At 41.0% G+C, this 11,930-nt stretch overlaps 1 protein-coding gene across 1 annotated transcript in view; it reads left to right on the plus strand.

Annotated features, from left to right (window-relative positions):
• Positions 1–11,694, plus strand: part of UBAC2 (UBA domain containing 2) — a 165,404-nt gene extending 153,710 nt beyond the window's left edge. The window contains exon 9 of the mRNA XM_073348554.2: positions 7,878–11,694. Coding sequence (XP_073204655.1) covers positions 7,878–7,985 — 108 coding nt within the window. The 3' untranslated portion in view covers positions 7,986–11,694. The remainder of the gene's footprint in view (positions 1–7,877) is intronic.
• The last annotated feature ends 236 nt before the right edge of the window (positions 11,695–11,930 follow it).

Genomic DNA, 11,930 nt, shown 5'->3' on the forward strand with positions numbered 1-11,930 from the left:
TGCACACAACGTGCGAACACCTAATTGGAATGGACATCAGTGGAGTAAGGGCAGGGGGTGGGAGCCGGAGTGAGGTTGGGGACTCGGGAGAGTGGGGTGGGAAGAGACAGAGAGAAGGCAAGGCTTTGGGGGAAGGAGCAAGGTAGGAGCAAGGGGCAGAGTGGGGGTGGAGCACTTCCTGGGAAAACTAAAAGTTGGTGCCTATGCCCAGAGGTCTAATGATCGTTTCCCTTTTCCTCTCAGAAAGCTTTTTCCTGGGGTGGGATGTAGTAGAGCAGTGGGTCCTCCAGCAGGGGATCACGAAGACCTGGTAAACCCCATCTAGGGTGACCAGATGCAGGGCTGGCCTTACGATGAGGCGAACTGAGGCAGCCGCCTCAGGTGCCAGACTGTCGGGGGGGGGGGGCGCCACTAGGACCCGGAGTGTAGAAAATTGTGTCTGCTGCTGGTGCATATGTATTCTCTCTGCTCTAGATGCACAGAGATGGTGGAGTGCTGTGCTGGAGGAAGGAGGGCACAAGAGGCGTAACAGGCAGGCAGGAGAAAAGGTGAGAGGGAATAACAGAAAGCGGCAGGAGCTGCAGGTAGAGAGAGAGGAGGAGGAGCCTCTTATGTACCTCTCTAGCATCCCCAGGAGCCTGGACTGATGTACCTCTCTAGCATCCCCAGGAGCCTGGACTGATTAACACTAGCTTCTCTGGGAGTTTCCTGTTTCCTGCTGCTTCCCTGAGCCCTCTTGAGGAGAACAGACAGTCAACTGAATTAGTAGGAGCCAGTTAGGGCCTTAAGACGCTGATATTTTCCCTCACTCAGGCCCTGCTACCAGCCTGCTTATTTGTCCCCTTCAATTGAGCATTGAGAGCCACTATAGCTGGCACAGAACAGCAGTCATGAGTGAAAGAAAAAAATGACCCTCTGGGGCAGCATTCAGACAAAGAAAGAAAGCAAAGGAAGCTTTTCTATCTAAGCAGGAAGGAGCTCTCCTGAGATATATAGACACAAATGTTCACGGTGAGCCTTCCGACCCCAGTGAGGATGTGAGTGGTGAGGAGATGCCTGATCTTCCAGTTAGCCAGAGTGCAGTTGTGCAGCTACTGCACCATCCACATCTCCATCTCCAATGGATGTAACCATGCACATTCCTGAAGAAAAGTGTAGATCAGAGAGAGTGTAGGTGCAAGAAACAGCTGCTGCTGAGTTTAGTTCCGTAAGTCTAGATGATCCAGGACTGTGGACCCACTTGAGCAGTAGCCTGAGGGACTTCCTTGTCCTGCATAGGCTACAGCAAGTGAAAAACTTCATGTTCCCCAAAGACAATGAAAATAGAAGTTTCCATCCAACACATTACTGGCTTGAAATCCCCAATGGTGACAAAGTGAGAGGCCATGGCTTATGTACTCAAAAACTCAGAATGCTGCATACTGTTTTTGTGGCAAACTCTTCCAGTCTAATATTCCAGCCACATTGGGTTCTATAGGAACAAAGGACTGGAAAAATCTGGCTAGAAATCTGGCATGCCATGAGAAGACAGCAAATCACCAGAGAGCATTCCATAGGTGGAAAGAGCCTGAGATGAGACTAAGGTTAAAGGCCACCATAGATGATCAGCATCAAGAGAAGATTACATCAGTCTCTTTACTGGCAAAATGTTCTGAAAAGGCTCATTGCCATTGTGAGAATGCTTGCTACCCAAAACCTAGCACTGCGCAGCACTTCAGATCAGTTGAATATGCTGATGCTATACTCCAGGAGCATCTAAGAAGAGTCGAGACACCACTGACTTCCTGAGGAAACTACAATCCATCGGTGATCTTCCTGATAACACCATCCTGGCCACTACGGATATAGAAGCCCTCTACACCAACATTCCACACAAAGATGGACTACAAGCCGTCAAGAACACTATCCCCGATAATGTCACGGCTAACCTGGTGGCTGAACTTTGTGACTTTGTCCTTACCCATAACTATTTTACATTTGGGGACAATGTATACCTTCAAATCAGCGGCACTGCTATGGGTACCCGAATGGCCCCACAGTATGCCAACATTTTTATGGCTGACTTAGAACAATGCTTCCTCAGCTCTCGTCCCCTAACGCCCTACTCTACTTGCGCTATATTGATGACATCTTCATCATCTGGACCCATGGAAAAGAAGCCTTTGAGGAATTCCACCATGATTTCAACAGTTTCCATCCCACCATCAACCTCAGCCTGGTCCAGTCCACACAAGAGATCTACTTCCTGGACACTACAGTGCTAATAAACGATGGTCACATAAACACCACCCTATACCGGAAACCTGCTGACCGCTATTCCTACCTACATGCCTCCAGCTTTCACCCTGACCACACCACACGATCCATTGTCTACAGCCAAGCTCTGCGATACAACCGCATTTGCTCCAACCCCTCAGACAGAGACAAACATCTACAAGATCTCTATCAAGCATTCTTACAACTACAGTACCCATCTGCGGAAGTGAAGAAACAGATTGATAGAGCCAGAAGAGTTCCCAGAAGTCACCTACTACAGGACAGACTCCAGCGAGAGACTGTTGAATCGGAATTCATTTGCAAATTGGATACAATTAACTTAGGCTTGAATAGAGACTGGGAGTGGCTAAGTCATTATGCAAGGTAACCTATTTCCCCTTGTTTTTTCCTATCTACCCCACCACCCCCATTCCTCAGACGTTCTTGTTAAACCCTGGATTTGTGCTGGAAATGGCCCACCTGGATTATCATACACATTGTAAGGAGAGTGATCACTTTAGATAAGCTATTACCAACAGGAAAGTGGGTTTGTGTGTGTGGAAAAAAAAAATGGGGGGGGACCTGGATTTGTGCTGGAAATGGTCCACCTTGATAGTTGTTGGGGACACTGGGGCAAGGCCACTAGGTAACTCGAGGGGATGGAAGACAACGAGTGTCGATGAAGCATATATATGTTGCAGAGTCAGACTGCCTGAAACTAAACAAGGCCAAACAGGGCAGATATGGAAGGAAAATGCTGAATAAAGCAGTTTTATGTATGGTTTAACAAATGATACAGAGAACAAGGGAACTAGCTGGGAACTGGATTGGCTGGCTATATGGATACTTAGGGCCGCTTGCTATTGGATAAGTATGCTGGAAAAAAGGATGTATAAAAGCCTGTGTAATTTCCTGCTCTGTGTGCAGGATTTGAGATCTTATTCTCCCTGTACCCTTTTGCAGCTGCAAATAAACTTTTCTGCTTCTCCACCCCGTTGTGATTATTGGGTGTAGCACACCGGGTAGCGAACCAACTCCAGCTGTTGCTTAGCCTCTCGGCACTGGGTGCCGGCAACATTATCATACACACTGTAAGGAGAGTGATCACTTTAGATAAGCTATTACCAACAGGAGAGTGGGTTTGTGTGTGTGGGAAAAAAAAGGGGGGGGGGGAAGAAAACCTGGATTTGTGCTGGAAATGGCCCAACTTGATTATCATACACATTGTAAGGAGAGTGCTCACTTTAGATAAGCTATTACCAGCAGGAGAGTGGGGTGGGGGGAGAGAAAACCTTTTGTAGTGGTAAACACCCATTTTTTCATGGTTTGTATGTATAAGAACATCTTCTGTATTTTCCACAGTATGCATCCGATGAAGTGAGCTGTAGCTCACGAAAGCTTATGCTCAAATAAATTGGTTAGTCTCTAAGGTGCCACAAGTACTCCTTTTCTTTTTGCGAATACAGACTAACATGGCTGTTACTCTGAAACCACCAAAGAAATGTACACACACCACTACCCTGGAAAAACAATTCAAAATGAGATCATACAGTTACTGGCAACAAAAGTCAAACAGAAGATTGTGGCAGATCTGAAGTCAGCAAGATATTACTCTGTTATTCTGGATTGCACTCCTGACATCAGCCATATGGAACAAATGATTTTAATGGTGCGTTTTGTAACAACAACAGAACCTAGTGAAAATGTCCCTGCAGTGGTGACTGTCAGAGAGCATTTTTGAGAATTTATTGACATTGATGATACTACAGGAGCTGGTATGACAAATGTGCTTCTTAAAAAGCTGGAAGATACGGGAATTGCGATAGCTGACATAAGAGGTCAGGTCTACGATGATGGTGCCAACATGAGAGGAAAGAACAGAGGAGTGCAGACACGGATCAGAGAGTTAAACCCTTGAGCTTTTTTTGTCCCATACAGTTCTCATTCATTGAACTTGATGGTCAGTGATGCAGCATCAGCTTCTAGTGAGGCTGTTGAATTTTTTAATGTAATTCAAAGCATCTGTGTGTTTTTCTCTGCATCAACTCATCGATGGCAAACTTTGAAGCAACATCTGGGAACATCCTCTCTGACACTGAAACCGCTGAGGGCCACAAAATGGGAAAGTCGAGTGGAGGCGATAAAGCCTATCAAACACCAAATTGGGAAGATAGATGATGCCATAGTTGCCATTATGAAGGATAATGCTATGACAGGAACTGTTTGTGGGAGAACAGTGGCAGAGGGAAATGGAATCACCAGAAACATACATAACTTCAAAATTCTGTGTGGCTTAGTGTTGTGGCATGACATGCTGTTTGAAATAAATGTTGTAAGCAAGAGACTCCATGGTGTTGACCTTGATATATCTGGAGCAATGGAACAACTGTACAAAGCAAAGTCATACCTACAGTCTTACTAGTGAGATGAGGGATTTCCAAATGTTCTGAAGAGTGCACAGAGGTTGGCAGAGGAACTTCACACTGAAGCTATTTTCCCACCCATTCAAGAATACAAGAGTCACCAAAGAAGAAGACATTTTGGTTACGAGGCATGGGATAATTCCATAAGAGACCCCAAACAACAATTCAAAGTTGAATTCTTTAACCAGGTGCTAGCTAGTGCAATACAGTCAGTTGAAGAACGTTTCGTGCAGCTCAAGGAACACAGCAGTATATTTGGGATGTTGTATAATATTCCAAAACTCCTCACTATACCTGAAAAAGACTTACACCAGCAATGCATGGACTAGAGACAGTGTTGACACATGATGACATGCACAATATTGATGCAAGTGGTTTAGGGGATGAACTGAAAGCCCTTTCAAGATACATGTAGGCGAGATCAACTCCAAAGGTTGTTCTGGAATATATGTGCACAAATAAGATGACCGCCCTCTTTCCAAATGCTTTTGTTGCTCTGCACATACTTCTAACACTTCCTGTAACAGTTGCCAGTGGAGAAAACTTCAGCTTGGAGAAGCTGCTAATAAAAACACATCTACGCTCCACAATGACACAGGAGAGGTTGGTCGGCCTTGCAACCATCTCAATAGAGCATGACCTTCAGGAAGCAGTTCAAATCTTTGCAACCAAGAAGGCACAGAAAGCACCACTTCGATTATTCAAACAGATAAAAATGCCAGTGTTTACTGTGCAGACAAGAAAAGTTACATTTGCTGTTCAGGCTTTTAAAAGTTAAGTGTTACTTAACATTTTTGAACAAGGCATTTTAAATTGCTAGTTCTCCTTTATTGGGGTAGGTAGCAGAGCAGTACCAGGAGAGGAGTAGAACAGGAAGAAGTCAGAATTGGGACCTTTCAAAGTTTTGGCCCACGCGAGGGGGCATGGGGGCATCATTTGAGCTCCCCGCCTCAGGTGCCAAAATGTTGTGGGCTGGCCCTGTCCAGACGTCCTGATATCCCGTCCTGATCGATATTACAGGTTTTTTCTTATATAGGCAACCTGGGAGGAAAATAAGTATTCTAATTTTTCACACTTGCTATTTGGTCATCATTCCCCACACAGGGACTTTTAGATGCTGCTGGTTATGAAATCTAGTTTGATGTGAGACTATTGTTGCAAAGATGTCAAAAGTAGCATAATTCATTCTTCCCATAAAGATGAGACATAAATGTTGCATTTAAAAGGGACACTCACACAAAAATTATCAGTGACCTATTTGACAACCTGACAATTTATTAGTTTTCAAAACCTTTAGTAATATATGCATAGATTAAATCAGAGAAAAATATTTTTGAAATCCAGGATAAATGTTACAATACTGAAAGTACTGCCAAAAAAACAAAATGCAGCTTTCTTGCCAACATCCAGTCAAAATTATGTTCAGAATATGCACAGTCTGCATTTCCAGATACAAATGCTAGGTTCACTCTATTTACACTATTTAACGTTTTTATCAGTGACCTGGAAGAAAACATAAAATCACCACTGATAAAGTTTTCAGACAGCATAAAGGTTCGGGAAGTGATAAATAATGAAGAGGACAGGTCTGGATAACTTGGTAAACTGGGCGCAAGCAAATAATTTGCATTTTAATATGGCTAAATGTAAAAAATACACATCTAGGAACAAAGAATGTAGGCCATACTACCATGATGGTGGGTCTTTATTCTGGGAAGCAGTAACTCTGAAAAAATTGGGGAGTCGTGGTGGATAAGCAGCTGAACATGAGCTCCCAGTGCAACGTTGTGGCCAGAGGGCTTAATGTGATTGTTGGATGCATAAGCAGAGGAATCTCAAGTAGGAGGAAATAGGTTATTTTACCTCTGTATTTGGCACTGTGGTGACTGCTGTTGAAATAAAGTGTGCAGTTCTTGTGCCCACAATTCAAGAAGGAGGTTGATAAATTGGAGGGATTCAGAGAAGAGCCATAAGAATGGTTAAAGGATTAGTTGGTGATAGATAGATAGATTCTAGGAGCTCCATCTATTTAATTTAACAAAGAGAAAGTTAAGCAGTGACTGGATACAAATATTTGATAAAGACCTCTTCAGTCCAACAGAACTGTATAACAAACTCCAATGGCTGGAAGTTGAAGACAAATTCAGACTAGAAATAGGACATAAATATTTAAAATGAGGGTAATTAACGATTGGAAAAACTTACCAAGGGTCATGATGGATTCTTTATCACTGGCAATTTTAAAATCAAGATTGGATTTTTTTTGTTAAGACATGCTCTAGTTAAAAAGGAATTATTTTGGGGAAGTTCTGTGGCCTGTGTTACACATGCGGTCAGACTAGGGACCACAATGTCCCTTGGAAATCTATTAGTCTTGTGATGCAGGAAAATGCATATTTGCTGCTGTGCCCTAGAGGGAACAGGCAGTTGCACTGATACCTACCCATCTCTCAATGTTTCCTTTTGGGGAAGGGCAGTTTTAATCTTCAATGCAGGCTCCATAGGGACCTGCCAGTGGAGGAGGAATCAAAGTATCTCCCAGCCTGCTCGTGGCTTCCCACTTCTGGGGCTATGCTGTCTGGTTTCAGGCCTTATCCCCCAGTAAGAGCGTAATAGTGAGTGCTTCTGCTGCCATGACCATTTGGTGAATTTTGCCAGAAATTTTAGTTTACTGTCAGCTGTGATTGGAATAAAAATAAAACTATTTCAAAAGAAATCAGTCAGATTTTCACTTATAACTAAACCCAATAAAAAAATGTAGATTTTACAGTTCCTCCAGCTTGAAACTGGTATGATTTATCCATCTAGGTATTGAATCTATCACACTGTGTTATAACATAAAACAAAACTGGATTTAAATGCAGTGCTGTTTGAGTCAGCATGTATAAAAGAAAGTTGGCATGCAAAAAGTTAGCCATCAAAATTATATTGTAGCACGTGAAAGATGCTTCTCAAGTACCTACTCACCACTGGAATTACTGTTTTATTGCAAACTGTATTTTATCAACTGCAGTAATGTTTTTTGGCTCATCCAACCACGCCATATCAGATAAGTGTTTGATATTTAAAAAAAAAAAGACCTGTCATTGCACAGACTGTTCAGTAATAAACCGTACGGTTTTGCTGCTATATGATAACTTTAAAAGGAAAAATGAATAAAACTGTGATTAAAGGTGTTCTTTTTTATTTCTCTTACAGGTTGCACGACTTATGGAAATGGGATTTTCCAGGGTAGATGCTTTGGAAGCTCTGAGAGCTTCAAATAATGACCTTAATGTAGCTACCAACTTCCTACTGCAGCACTGATGATCGCTTCTGATAAAAAAAACTTTAGTTGATATGTTTATCTACCAGCAGAAAGAGGATCAAAGCCACCTGCTGGATAGACTCATAAAGAGCAAAAGCCAAGAAGAAATGTCTACTATACGCAATATTTCAAAGTAGTGTTAACGGATGACACTGACTGTTCCTAAACCCCCAAATAAAGTGGTGGTTACTGTTCTGGTTATTCTTTAAAAGTAACTTGTATCTCTATATGTTACATGATATCATCAAAATTTATTTTAAAAAATTTGGTGTCTTTCTCTTTTAAATCAGTATTAGAGATAGTATCATTATTAATAACTAGGAAATACAGAAGCAACTCAAACTGCTGCAAACAGCTAAATTTACCTATCAGGAAAAATTACAATTACAAATTTTTCAATTTCTTTGCTCTAAAACTGTAACTCTTATTTAATATTTTACAGTATTTTGATTTTTGATCACAGTAATGAGAAAATGTTCAGATGTGGTGGGTAATGTTATTTCCATAAAGAATTATGGGACTAACATGTCATTCATCAAGAAGTTTTATTAATGTTTGTAATATTTTCTCTCTTTCTCTCAAAATCCTTTTTAAATAAAAGTTGTCATTCAATACCATAATTCATGTAGGATACCAGAACTGTTATGTGCGTATTGCAGGTTACATTAAGTGACCGGTATAAATTTAAACTATACAAATTGTGTAGATGACTATACAGATCAGACAGCATGAAAATACTTGAATGGAAGTGGTAAAAGGGAATTAGCTGATTACAATAAAATCAGGCCTGACATCATTCATTTGATTTGGGCAGATTTCCATGGTAACATGATGGATGTGTTTAGTTTAGTGATGCTGTGTGTTTGTTTGGTTTTTTGAGCAGCCTATACATTTCTTTAAAAAAAAAATACAAACCAGGCAGAGAAAAAGACCATTCTTCTGGTTCTGTCTGGTCTTAGTTTTCCACTGTTATAGATGCAGACCACCCTCGGTGTACTGTTAGAGGCTGCACTTACTGTCAGTCACTGACTGGAAGCCTAGCCTTTGGAAGGATTGACTCAAGCCAACAGGAGTCTAATGGCAGGGGTGCAAGAAATGGGTTTTAGAGTTTAAAGTGATAAATATACATATGTCACCTCTTTTTCAGAAGTGCTGTGCCTCCCCAGCTTGGGAGTCACTGGGTACTCAGCACCTCTGCAAATCAAGCCAGTTATTATGGAGGTGCCAGTTCTAGCTCCATAATTAAAGTTAAGTTGAGTTTTGCACTTAAATGTATAATATATACATGTGTAACATGTATTTTATATATGTGTATACTATATGTATTATACATATATGATTGAGAACAGCACTGAAGATGTCGTGGAGAATGAAGTGGGAGGAGTAAGAAGTTGGAAGGGAAGAAGAGAACAGAGGGGGCAGAGAAAGAGGAGGGGGAATTATATTTTAGAAATCAAAATGAGGGGATAATTGGGGTTTCTGAAAATGGCAGCTTTACAGTATTCTGCAAAATGAACAGAAAATAACATCAGATTTTGTTCACATTTAGGTACATAATGTACTTACAATACAGATTATTGTGCTCATGTCTTAATTTCCATTGGACTGATTAAGAGATTTGAAATGAGAGACCATTATTTTATCTTGTGAATGTTGTAACGTGAGGTATTTGCATGCAGCTACAGTCTTTTTGTATACTCTTCCTGCGTTTTTAAGTGAAAGATTATTTTGTTCACATAAAGATGACTGACATTTTTCCTGCATGGGTTAAGGAGATGTCTGGAGTCTGCTAAGTCTGAAAACTGCCTGGATCATAAAGAGAAGCCCCGGAACCTTAAAAAGAATCTGTTCAAAAACAGTATGCTGATTTGCAGCTCACTTAAAACTTTTGGAGTATACGTCTAAGAGGTCATACTTTTTTATTTTAAAACACGTCTAAAGTATCCCCATCATTATCAGAATAATTGTAAAATAGGTGGCCATAAATGGTGATAAATAATTGCAGATAGAATCAGTTACCCATGGACAGAATTATTTATTTATATCTTACCCAGTGTAAAAGTAAAAAATTAAATATAACAGAGACCCTTCCAGATACTGTCCTACTATAGAAACAAGGGCCAATAGAGCTGCATCCAGATTCTATACAGATTTTACACTCAGAATTTGCAAGTATGTAATTAGAGTGCAGTTTAGGACATTACTAGAGTATTTGCAGATTAATATTCTGTATGTCTAAATATTTTATTTTTGTTTTATATTGCAGTAGTATCCTGGTGTCCCAATTCAGACCTAGGTCAATTGTGGTAGGCACTCTATGAATGTACAAACATAGTGGGTGAAATCCTAGCCTTGCTGAAGTCAACGGCAAAACTCCCATTTGACTTCAAAGGGGCCAGGATTTCACCCAGGGCCCCTGTCTTAAAATGCTTGCAGTCTTCTATAGTCTTCATACAAAAACTTTTTTTTCTTTTTGATCCCAGACTCTACTGAAGAAATTTTCAAGGTGATTCATTCAGCAAAGTGGGACTTGTAGAAATTAGAGCTGGAAAAGGTCTGTTGGGTCACCTGCTGTAGACCATCTCCATTTATGTGCAAGATAGTTCCTTAGAGCATATTTACTAGTGCTTTGTCCAGTCTAATTTTAAAAGTCTGAAATGATATGGTTTCCATGTTGAGTGCACTCCAGACATTTTTTGAAGAGGCAAAAGAAAGAGTCTGCCCTTTCCCTTTAGCAGAAAACAAATTGATTTTCTGTAGGAAAAGGCTGCAAGGACGAAATCCAGGCCCTGTTGAAGTCAGTGGCAAAATTGTCATTGACTTTATTAAAACCATAGTCTCACCTGGAGGGTACGTCTACACTGCAGCTGGGAGCCTCCCAGTATAGCTAGGCAGACTTGCACTAGATTCACTTGAGCAAGCTCGCTAAAAATACCAGGGTGGACATGGCTCTAGCCACCCGAGCTCAGACCTAGTGTGTCGGGTGGGCAAGGAACCTGAGTGCCGCCCAAGCCTCAATGTCCATGCTGCTGCTGTTAGTGCACCAACTCGAGTCCCGCTAGCACAAGTCCACCTGGGCTGGAAGGCTTTCTCCCAGCTGCAGTATAGACAGACAGCCTCAGAGTCTCAAGTAGTGGTCACTATTACAGATTTCACTAAGGCTAAGAACATTCTTTAATGATGAAGCTTCTGTTGATCAGAATAATTTATCAGAGTGAGATCTTTACCTGTTGTATGGTATTTGGGAAATACACATAGCTTTCCATGGGATGACTGCAGAACTCTACAGTGGGAACAGCAGGTTCCCAGGGTCTTTCCTTTGTTTTAAGGTGCAATATGATGGAGCTCTCTCCAGAAAACATTGTACTTGTCAGAAATGTCCTCCTCTCACAGTATAGGGGACAGAGATTACTACCTCTCAAATGATTACATTTACAGTAACATTTAGCTTCTTATATACATAGCTGTGGTATGTAGTGCCTATTGATGCCTTAAGAAACTAATTATTTAAGCAAAAGATTATGTGCAGATATTTTTGTACAAAACCAAGCAAAATACATTCTAGGAGTCCGAGACACTTGGCAAAATACTCAGCCATCTTACATATGTGGTTATGATGCTGTATATAACTCTGGAACGTTTTATTGTGGCTATAATATGGGTTTGTTAAAAGAAAATTAAAAAGATGCATTCCAGGAATCCTCTCTCTTTTACTGTATGTGTGCATTTATTGTACTTGTGTTTAACTATATATCAGAGGTGCCCAAACTTTACAGCACTAGGAACCACGCTTGATACTTTGCAATCTAGTTTGTCTATGAACATGCACAATATTTTTTTGTATTTGTACCGACCTTGATAAATGAATAGAAATCAATTGTCAATTCACTAGAGAGAAAAACCTGGCATTGATTAGCTTGATTTTACCATATAATTTCAGGGAG

Source organism: Lepidochelys kempii, chromosome 1 (assembly GCF_965140285.1).
Source record: "Lepidochelys kempii isolate rLepKem1 chromosome 1, rLepKem1.hap1, whole genome shotgun sequence".
Lineage (NCBI taxonomy): Eukaryota > Metazoa > Chordata > Testudines > Cheloniidae > Lepidochelys > Lepidochelys kempii.